Source organism: Pygoscelis adeliae, unplaced genomic scaffold (genome assembly GCF_000699105.1).
Source record: "Pygoscelis adeliae isolate BGI_AS28 unplaced genomic scaffold, ASM69910v1 Scaffold95, whole genome shotgun sequence".
Classification (NCBI taxonomy): Eukaryota; Metazoa; Chordata; class Aves; order Sphenisciformes; family Spheniscidae; genus Pygoscelis; species Pygoscelis adeliae.
This window is the reverse complement of record NW_008824869.1, coordinates 1,395,058-1,406,932: the sequence shown is the minus strand read 5'-3', so window position 1 is coordinate 1,406,932 and position 11,875 is coordinate 1,395,058. Positions and strand designations below refer to the sequence as shown.

At 38.5% G+C, this 11,875-nt stretch overlaps 1 protein-coding gene across 1 annotated transcript in view; it reads right to left on the bottom strand.

Annotated features, from left to right (window-relative positions):
• Positions 1 to 3,523: 3,523 nt before the first annotated feature.
• Positions 3,524 to 11,875, bottom strand: part of CTDP1 (CTD (carboxy-terminal domain, RNA polymerase II, polypeptide A) phosphatase, subunit 1) — a 125,115-nt gene continuing 116,763 nt past the window's right edge. The window contains 1 exon segment of the mRNA XM_009324475.1: positions 3,524 to 4,550. Coding sequence (XP_009322750.1) covers positions 4,409 to 4,550 — 142 coding nt within the window. The 3' untranslated portion in view covers positions 3,524 to 4,408.

Below are 11,875 nucleotides of genomic sequence, written 5' to 3'. Positions count from 1 at the left end.
ACAATATGATAAAATAACAACTATTAATGATGTGTGAGTAGGAAGGAAGATCTCATTAGAAAGAAAGTGCAGAAGAAACCCAGCCAGATCAACAGGAAGAGCCGAGGGTGTGCAGCTGCAGCAAACCAGCCTGCTGTAGGTGATGCTCTTTGGGGGATCAGATACTGCTGCCTCCTGTTCCTCAGAGAGGGAGGGGAGAGGAGGCTGTGCCAGGCGCTGGGCTCCAAACACTTCTGAAATGACAACAGAAGGTGGTATTGGACAGGAAAAACAAATGTATAAAAAGCTTGTGTGCAGGTAGTGAGAACTGGGACCTACTGGATAAAGACAGTGATGGGAAAATGTTACTTCAGTGATGGAATTGGGCACATGATGGCTAGGGTTCAGTGAAGAAGGAGACAAGCCAAGACAAGGCGTGGAGTGGCCCACATGGTGCACATAAACTTGAATTAGACAAGGAAAAGAAAGAGGATTTGAAGGCTCTGCTGAGGAGAGAAGCAAAAGAAATAATGCACAGCCTTCCCCCTATTTTAACTTTTGTATCACATAAACACACCTATTTTTTTTGCAGTATCAATTTGACTTGAAGGGAACTTTTCTACTTAAAAAAATCTGTTTTTAAGAACTTTGATGCACGCTTTTGTTTTTTTAATTAAAAATGATTCACAAATGTTTTCCTTTTGGCTAAGCCTGATTTAAGAATTTATGGGAGACTTCTCATGCTGAATTTTCAGCTACATGAAGAGAGCCACTTCCTTAACAGGACCACTAGATACTCATTCTTCGACTTGTCATCTACTGCAGCGCTCACTGTAGTAAAAATAGGCAGAGCTGAGAAATCTTTAGGTACAGCTCCAGGTTTGTGTGTGTGGATTTTCACGCTTGTAAGACAGTCACCTATTCTGCAAGCAGTAGTGCCAAGAAGGAAACTTGAGACTTTCCACCCTCCGCAGAGGATGTTACTATCTAACACTGAGAAGACTCGAGGGCCCACTCCACATATGCACAAAACCCGACAGTGAAAGTATTTACATGCTTGGAGTTTCTCATATCTCAGCGCTAAGCGACACTGTTCCCGCGTCTTTCCCCCTTCCCAGCACACACGCACCAAGAGAAAAGCTTGGCCACTACCCGATGCTTTTTGCTTTTATCACGGGTCCCACTACATCCCCTACACAGAGCTGTGCTGTCTTCCCATTCTCTTAAGAACTGCTGAGGGCAAATGGAGACGGAAGAAGTAAAACTGCTGGTGTTTAAACTGAAATGACTGCTCTTACCTGTTTTTTAACAATCGTCAGACCTTTGGAGCCATCTTTCCTGGACAGCAGCGATAGTACACGCTCAGAAAGCTTAATGAAGCAAGGTGCACTGTGTGCCCCTTCTGTGCTCCCTTCCACGCCTGGCGCCCCTTCAGAGACCAGCACTGCCCAGTAAGTTTAACAGCCTCAGTGGGAGTCCCGTCTTCGCTTCTGCTCTGAGAGCGCCCTTCCTGGCAGCAGGTCCTTGCTAGCTACCTAGCGTACAGAAGTAGGTCAAGAAGATAGGATAAAACAACTAGTCAAGAGATGTGGGTCACTTAATAAAGAGTTAAAAGCCATTTCCCAAAGCACATTTGTTGCCTTTCCTAGGATGCTCCTGCACCTTGAAAAAAGCATAAGTTAGTGGGAGTAAGCGACAACTTCATACGTCAAGACTTCTTGCTGGCAGGTTAGCCAGGGCATTTAACTTATCATCTATTAAATTTTCAGTTTCCATTTATCTCTCCTGCCCGTGCAGAGAGAGAGGCTGGTGACCAGTTTGCTAGATACAGCTACCTGAATGAGCAGGAGCCTACTTCTGGACAGAAAGCAGGCTCAATGCCTTCTGGGTCGCTCTGGCAGTGAGCGATGGGTTGGTGCCTCTCAAAACCCCCGTACTAGGTCCTCCCCCGCCCTGAGGACTGGAGAGCAGGGGTTATGAAAGCTACCAGAATAATTAATGTCAAAATAAGAATTGTCTGTGCAGTAACGGTCGTTAGAGAACTGCTTGGCTTTAATTCTGGCAGCACGCTGCCTGCTCTCTGGGCCTTTGTGTGCAGCACTAACTGCAGGCTTTCACAGCTCCCGTAGAGGTGGAGGAGTCTTCACTGGCACCAGCCCCCTAGATAGATGCAGCTCTCAGTCTGGTGGGGAGCCCTTACTCGGTGTTTACACAGGGGTCCAGATGATATTGGGTCTAGTGGAGCGCTGATTGCTTTTAAGGCTCCTGCCCAGACACACACACCACCAGTTAAACCGAAAGCGGCAGCCGTAAAATAAAACTGGGAAGAGGTTACAGGCTTTCGCACCAAAAAGCTTCTCAAACTTTACACGTATGGAATCGCTCCACGAGCACTACGAGACAGCTGCTGCTCCGGGAACGTGGCATCCAACAGGCAGCTCGAACCAAGGCAGAACACTGCTGAGCTAATAGCAACCTACCCAGTTTTGCTCACTGGCTGTGTTTACATTCAGAGCTTGAATGCTGCCACAGAGCTGCGTGACTGACAAAGATCATCAGCCAGAACGAGTCTCTGCTGAAATCTGTGCTGTCATTTGCAGCATCACAGTGACCCGATAAGTTGGTATTATTTCAAATTATTTCAACTGGGTTTAATTTAAGAAAACATAAAACGTACCCAACAACCTCTGACATTTTAATATTTAATTGCAAGGAGTCATCCTCTGATAGCTGGGGAGGCTGCAGTTAAGTTGCTGAAAAAAAGTATTTTTACTTCCCATTTTACAAGCACTAGCCTTTTTCTTCTGTTATACAATGCAACTCACTTGGAGACAACCTGCTTGTTTTCATGGAGAGCTACAGCAGGCAGGTCACTGTAGACTTCAGCTATGTGGCACCTGTGTAAATGTCCAGGAAGTGTAACATTTTCCCACAGAAAACACTATTTTTGTCTTGTGGATGCTGCCCTTGCATTCTGAAGTGGAAAAGTAGTATTAATGTGAAAAGATTCTCCTATTTTCTCAGTCTTCCTTTTACTGCCATTATGAAGCTTTGAAAACTAGGCTGTTCTTTGTAAACCGGCTGAGATTCTATTGAAATATTCTCTCTGTTTCACTGCTAAGTGGCAAAATTAAGTATTTCTGCACCAGAAAGTATTTCCTTTTAAGCATGACATCTGGATTAATGAGTCTTCTTTTGCTAACACATTTTAAAAGGATTTGTCTCTCCAGTTGCTAACAATTGAGAATAAACCATGGTTCTAGCCTCAGAAATTCAATACCAGAGCAAAAACTCTCAGGGTACCTTCAGAGGCCAGCCAAAGAGACCTGAGAAAATGTCAGAATGTAAGAGTTCACATACCAAAGAAAAGGGAATCTCCTGAGCCAGTGTTTCTCTTCTCTGCCTCGGTTACCTGTCAGAATCTACAAATTTGCAGTTGCTTTCAACGTTTTTCATTATTTTCATGCAGAGTAAAGGAAAGATAATACGGAAAGGTGCTTTGTATTTGATGGAAGTAAATGAACAGGAAAGGGAAACAAAGCATACAAAATGAATTTTTATTAAATGAAAGAAAATCTGTTTTGTGGGTCAAATATGAAATAGAATATACAAAAACTTTACATCAGATCTCTTGTCAAAGAAATTAAATCCTATCTAGACTGAAGTAGCACTCGTTCTTTCCAAGACAACACGAATGGGTGAATATGCTTCCTAGGGCAGTACAGGATCACACAGTATGCTGTGCTAAATTTCCGGTTACAGAGAAGAAAAGTTAAAAATCTAAACGATGTCCCTAAAGAACCCAACGATTCCACAAAGTAACTTAACAACATGAGTTGTGATCATTATGTATTCTCTTAGAAGCAAATGACAGGTGGGTCAAGTGCAGAGTTCACAAAGCTTGCATATCACATTCTCTGTTTCTATACAAATATAAATAGTTTTTTATTTTAAAAATCCTTTTATATTTGATAGCATTTATTTGTGGAAAAGGATGACCAGTTCATCAGGTTCCTGCTGTACTACCCAGACAATTCCATCTCTTTTATCTCCTTTTTTTTGAAGACCGTTGCCCATAAACTACAGACTGCAATATTTTTAAAAAGTTGCTGTATGTTTAATCACAAATCTTTGTATCACTGTTCTGTATATGAAGGTTCTGCAGAGCTCCTAACATGTCTTTGGCATAGCACACCAAGTCCCATTTAATACTTTTTTTGTTTAAAAAAGTATATTTTCCTTTAGTAAAACACCTTAAAAACATCTATTTCCGATTTTGTAAAATAACGTGTCACCTCTTGTGTTGCTTTGCAAAATATACACACACATTTTGGAAAAACATTGAGTACTGACATAAGGGACTCATCTGAAGTCCTATCTGTTTATGAGAAGTAAAATATAATTACAAATTCCGTCTTCTGCATGAATGTCACATGAAGTCGTTCAATTCAGCTTCAAGTGCTGCTGCCATTTCATCCGCTTCAGAACTGCTTCCTTCCTCATCTTCATTGCTAGATTCTTTACTGGATTCACTGGCAGCATCATCTTCATCCAGTTTGCGCTTGTGACCCCTGGGAAGGGTTGACAGAGATAATGTCCATGAATTGAGGCATCTCATTGCTTATTAACACAGACCACTATTTAACAGGAGAAGAAAACGAGGCTAAAGGACTCAGCTTTTTTCCAGGTCTGGACAGAAAGTACAGCACTTGCTTTTAAATGAACGAACAGTAGTTAGTTCACACGATTGATTTTTTAATTGCTGTTATTTACTGTCAGCTGTAGGTGCAAAGAACAAAGTACTGTTAATTTTATTTCTCCCATTCTTCTGAACAAAGAATGAAAACAAAGTATAAGACTGCTTGAAAATAATGAGTTCATTTACTTTCCTCTCACATCCCAAAAGAAAGAAGAAATCCATCGTGTGAACGAGAGATTACCAAAATACATTATACATTGTTATATGATTTTGAAATATTCAAGTTTCTGCTTTTTTATAAAAATAAAACCTTAACTGATTAACCAAGTCTCCTGCACCAGTTTCTACACTTTCATACTCCCAAACGTAGGGGTCTCGTTCTTCCCTTTTATGTCTCTTTGGATTAGCACTGCCAGGCTGAACAACACATTTCTTAGCATCTCTGGAGAATTAACCAGTTTAAACAGGAAGCTGATGTGCACCATACCCTGCCGAAAGAATCATGTTCCTGGTTGTGAAAGATCTCCAAGGAAAATCTAACGCTTCAACTGGGACATAGCCATAAGCAAAAGAATTTGGATTTGTGGAATCCTAAAATCTCTTTTCCTTGCCAAAAGGGAATTTTATATCAGACATGTACTTCTGAGACAAAAATAAAGTTGAGACTTTGCATTGCATAGAATTCATAATGAGCTGTAGAAACACCTTCAAAATCCTTCCTTGATCATTTAATCAAATTTCAAGCAGAGAAATATACGCAAAGGGAGTATCTCTTAAGTAACTGTCCTTTTCATTGCTAGATGAATAATAAATATTAAAAATAAAATTTTATTTATAAAGACATTCTTATTGCCATTTTCCCAGAAACATTAATTCTCAGGAGCCCAGACTGCTTGATTCGTAGGCTGGTTGAGTGACACCTGACCTCCCCTTTCTCAGCTTTTCAGGGAGATGGACAAGACGGGGTGTGAAGTCAGGAGGGGAGTCCGAATCAAAATGGGAAGTGAGCAGTGCTTTCTGCTGCACCGGTGGGACCAAAGGATACACTGCTGATACTTCACTGAGTGCTTCCTCACAGTGATGTTAGATGGGTTTTTCTGTTCAGTATAGGGTGCTAGGAGTAATATTCCAGGGAGGTAATGCTGAAGCCCTGGGATTCATTCTGAGGTCTATATCCCTAACAAGGAAAAATGGGATGAAGTGAAAGCATTTCCTGAATATTTTGCTATTGAAACTCAAATGTGGCCAGCTGAGGGAGTTACAGGGCACTAAATGCAGCCTAATACAGAATAAAAAGCAGTTTCTCAGGCAGAACACTGATTTCCATATGCAGCCTAGATTATCACGCTGTTCAGACGAGGAAGTACTCAGGCTAAAAATGCCCAGTTGGGAAGAAATCTCAGCACATTTCCATTACAAGCTGCACAAATGTATGGAGCTTGAGTTTCACTTGCTCACTTCATGATGATTTCAGCCTTCAGAGACACAGCACTGTTTTAGGCATTAGCGATACTATTAGCTAGAGAAAAAAGCTAATTGGGAATTAAAGAAAGCTGAAAGAGTCTTACTCAGCAAAAGAAGAAAAAAGTTGTGCGTATTTAAAAGCGGATAAGAAGTATACATGTAGTGCTAACTGAGAAATAAAGATAAATAAAGACATGGAGGGAATCTATAGCACGATGTTCACAGCTGAAAACATGCGTATTCATCTGTTTGTAACACTGCATCTATGGAAACTGATGGTACCTACCAATTGAAAAATAAAATTAACAGTCTGACAGCTATAATTTACACATATGAAACACGTACACACAACCGCAGATGATGTATTAAAGAACGTGGCAGGACAAGCAGTTTTTTAGAGCCAGCTCAGATACTGTGAGTTTGCTGGGACCTAAATCAATAGCAAGGATCCTGCAGAAAAAAGGTCTATGAAGAAACAATATCTCACTGCCAGTTGATTATTTCTTAAAAGTGACGAACAGTTCATTTACTAAATAATTGAGGCAAAGACTAGCAAAATTACTAATTTATGCAACAAAGCCACCTTTTTCTTTAAACCTACTCCACAGCAACTACATTTCAGTGAGGACAAGCCACAAAATACAGGGACCTGAAATACTCAGTGTAACTAGTTAATTAAAGAATGGAGTTCCAGTCTACAAAAAAACTTTCCAGGAAACTTTAAGGGACAGTCCTGACATATTTTCATTCCTCATTCGGTTGTATTAAACAGTACCTTTGGAAATGCGAAAGACTGAATGTGATCTGCTTTGTCAGTTCTTGTTCTTTCGGGAAGGCTAGAACGACAGCTGTATTCAGTCTAGGTATGAAAACTTCCTCACTCACAGGGAAGAAAAAAACATCAAAACCAAAAAAGAAAACACAACTAAGTATTAGTCCTCTGCTAGAAGAAACAAAAAATATCTCGAGAATGTGAGTATTGTTCTTATTAAGATATAAACACCTTTCACTATTTGTGGTCTGTAAACTGCAGCTTCATACCTATTCTAAAAACATTTAAATGAATATTGTGAAATCAAGTGCAAAGCTAACGCTGATAGAAGCGTGGAGGACGAACAACAGTAACATAGTGCTGCATTTTTTATTTGCAAATTCAGAAGAGAGACATAACATCCCATTAATCATTTCTATCTTCTGAGAAAAGCAGTATATCCCCATGGCAGCATACCTATTAACATAACAAACAACGTAAAATGTATATTTTCCTCATTATTTTGTGCCCACTCCTTGTCATCTCCAGTTTCAGAGCCGTAGTGCATAACACTTTTGAGTGGAAAAGTTAAGCACGTACAGGATTCCTTCTTAATATTTAGAGAAAATGATTCAGCAGTATGTTGCAGGCTTCCATTATCCTGATTTGCATTTTTAAAAGGAATTTTACTTGACTGCTATTAAAAAACAAACATATGGATAATAACTGAGTATCTTTAACCTCATAAACGAAAAATTAAAGTTTCCAAAAGACTGAATTTAGAGCTTTAAATACCTGACAACTCTGTGAAAAGACTTGTACAATTCATATTTCCTTTGCCTTTGCCTTAAATATTTTTCCTTTGTAATATTCACTACTAGGAGCCCCACCAGTTCATGTGATGGAGAAATCTTTGTAAAAGAGAACTACATTTTTAAAAACCACGTATTTAAATGAATTATCAAGATATTTAAATAAACTACAAGTGTAATTCATAATGATATTAAAATAAAAAAACCCCACTTGTAATTATAAATGTATAAAAGTTATTTTTAGGAAAATTTAATCTACAGAATGCTAATGGGAAATATACTTAGTGGTATTCCAAATGAAGAGACAGGAAGAGAAGACATTACAAAGTTGCAATAGAGCATGGTGTATGCAGGTGAAAAATAGCACGGGAAAAATTATTGAAAATAAAAATTTATTCAGCTCTTGATCTGTTAAAATGATCACTAAAATATGACTGCAAAGTACAACTATAGGTAGAATGAAAACTTCATTTTTATAATTTCAATTTAAATTTAGTTCACTGAAAGAGCTATAGGGAACAAAGCAGTGAAAAAAAGTCCAGTATTTGTCGCTTCTATTATCTTAAGGCCTTAATTTATAGTTAGCTAAAAATAAATAATGTTGGAAAAAACATTTTTTCCTATTAATTGAAAAGCAGATTGTCTCCGGTCTGTTTTGCATCCCAGTGGCACCCTTTTAAGAAATACAGTGCTGCATTAAAATAGAAACATCTAATAAGCAAAGGAACTCAAAGGGCAACATAACCCTTGTTTTAAACAAAGCAAACCCACACCTTTTCCAAACCTGGTTTTAAATTTGCAAAAGAAAACTACAGCAAGTATTTAAATAAATGTTCACGTATACTTTAAACTCCAAATACCCACAACCCCCATCCCTACTCTGATAAGAAGTAAACTTCTAAATTATTGCAAATTGACCTGATTTTTTTCAACAGCTCCTAAAATTGGTACAGTAACAAAGTAGAGTCTGCAGACTAAATGCATTTCGTCTTTTACAAGCAATCAGCTTATAGCATTGACATCACAAATCAGGACTTAAATTTGGTACAAAGTACAGTCAAGTTACCCTCTAATGAGAATACTCGCATAGCAGCTGTAAGCAGTTTGGGGGACAATGGTTTGAAAAGGGCATTTTGAAGCAGCTTGCTTCTTTTCCCCAGCATTACAACCCTGCTGCCCCAGGCATACCTCTGAAGTCCGATGTGGAAGGTCTGTCCCACACACCTAGCCCACAGCCTCCTGTAAACTCCTTCCATAATGGAGAGGAGGGTGATGCTGAGTTTGGTAATGTAACAGGAATTTGACTCCCTTCCATGGGAATTTGACTATAGGAACAATTTATTTAGATAAACTAGTTCTGTGGCAATGTTCTTCAGTTATGAATTAGAGCCGGTAAACCAGGAAAACTGTTCTTCAACCAATTTTGAAGATGCCAGCCCAGTACTTGACTAACAAGGTTAAAGGATGTGAGATCTGAGAACATAGAGATTGAAAATCAATGTTGTGGGCACTAATACATTACATTGGACAGACAAGATGATTAAATTTTCAGGAAGATGTTCCAAGTTTTGCAGTTATATTTTCTTAACATGGGAAAACATGGCAACATCTTTTATGTACGCTTGATACAATAGTGAGCAATTGTCCATAGCAGGCCTGTAAAACTCAGGTGTCTACCCTCTGGCAATTTGTCTCATACATCGGTGCAGGAGCATTGAATTTTCTGTCCTGGTGCTCCTCCCTGGCCCTGGCATAGCACGCTGCCAAGCACACAGCCTTAAGAGCAACAAATAGCACTAGCCCCATATTGGCAAGCTGGAGTGTGTGTTTTTACTTTACGCTCATGCTATGACAAACAGGACAAGATTTAGTGTCGCAGGAACAAACGCCAGACACCTCACATATTTCCTCATGAACTCGTCCAACGTTGTCTGCAGGATTACAGGATGAACCAGAAATCTAATATGCAGAAAAATGCACAGAGAATGTTTATTGCACAGCCCCGGCGTGCAGAAAGAGATCCTGCAGTTGGAGGAAATCCACCAACTCCGACTGACAGCTCCAAAATGTATTTTAACTAACACAACGGTAAAGTGAGATCTAATTAAATTCTGTACAGCTTCAGTGCCTTTCTGCTTTAAAATTCAGCACACCTGCACACTATTCTAACAGTGAGAAACTATTCTGAAAAATTTTAAAACTATTTTAACAGCTTTATAGTTCCCTGAAGTAAACACTCAATGTATATCTAAATTGAAAGAAAGTTTGTAAAGTCAGCAAGTCATAGAAAATTTAAAATAAATTCAGAAATTACTACAATGTGTCAGCAAGGATACTTTGTAAATTCTGCTAAAATTGTCCATTTGGCAAGGCTGTATTTTCCTGATATTTAGACCGACGGGAAAGTGTAATAACAAAAAACCCACCCCAACTCATTGAAAACGGTTACTTCTCAACAATTAAACATTTGGTTGGTATATTTCAAAAACAAACAGTGTAGCAATAAAGCTTTAAAATGAAAGACTGTGCACTGAACTAATTTTCTCTGCACTGAACTAATTAGATACAGATAATAATTAAATCGGATAATGCAAAACTGAAAAGTTGAATCTACAATTTTGCTTATATAACTAAATCACAGATAAGTAAACTATGCCTCTAAAATATTACTTGTTATTTTATTAACTTCAAGTTGTTTAAAAGTAATCCACGTAGTTGTTATAATAAGAAGACATTTACAACACGCAACATTGACTATTTCTTCAAAAGGCAAATATGACAGTGGCAGTTTTGTATCATAACATGATTTGATTTGTATAAGACAACAGAAAATTAAATATTCTTTTTTAATATGTGGAATGCCAGACTGTTACCTGATAATTCCATAACAGAAAATGCACAGATGCACTCTGGCATATCATCTCTTAATCCTATTGTAAACAAACAGAAACACGATGATCTGTTCACCTTTCCCGAACAACCTCACCCCCTTTCTAGATGACTGCATTTGAATAACCTCCCAATGGGGGAACAAGCCAAAATCCAGACAAAAAAATACATGTCCATCAACATATCAATATTTTTAAAGCTAAACCAGGCCTTTGTTGTTTGAATCAAGTTCTCTCTCCAGCTTCTTCTAGTTTACAAATATTACCCATTCTGACAACAAATGTCAGATGGTAGATTTATAGCTCTGTAGAGATTCTGAGTAGCTCTGGGAGGCCGTAATAGGAGGTACCATGGATCAGCAGTCAGCAAAGGAAGTTTCGAGGCTTCCTTCACCAGTGCCTAATGGGTACAGTACAGCAACTCTACCTGGATTTAGTTTGAAAAACGTCCTTTGGAAATGGTGTCACTCAAATTAATTTCTGTTAGAGGAAGCACTGCAGGAGATAGTCTCAGATAGTGATGAAGAATAACATTCTCAGTAGAGATCTAAATATGAGCTATTGTTTTAAAAAATGGTAGCATGCAATAAAAAAATTAAGATGAAAGTGGGCAAAATATGTAAGATGTATGGACAATTCAGAAAATTCAAACCTGTACATCAAAATAAAGAGTTGGAAAAGAAACAGCATCTGATTTCTCTGAGGAAAGTCAAATTACCTTCATTTTTCTCACAGTAGCATACTGTGTGTGTGGAGGTACCCCAGTGCCAATATAGTGGAGTACAACTATAGTTTAAAGACACAGTGCTGGAGAGTAATGCTTGGAATTCACCTGCCCTGTCATCCTGGTCGGATTTGCCAGCATCACCCAAACACTGAGAACATTTTTCAAGATGCATCATTGGACATCTTAACAACTAAAGATATAATTTAGCTCATAACACACTGACTGTGCTAACCAAGGAGGCTGGAAGTAGGATTTGGTATTCTCTTACTTATGTGGTAGCTTTCAAAGTTAGATATTCACAGATTATCTTAATATGTTTGTTAATACATACGTTATGGGCTACACTAAGTTATATTGAAAACTAAGATGATTTTGTCAAAGCTTTTAACTCTGATTTTTACTAACTCTTCTGAATTAGGGAACAAATGGGTAATTGTTAGCATAAACTATTGTAGCTAGCAACTCCGATAGCATAGATGCTGTTGCAAGCGTAATAGCATGTTTGGCAAAGACACTGTAACCCTATTGTTAGCAGAAGTTACAAAAATTGGGTAG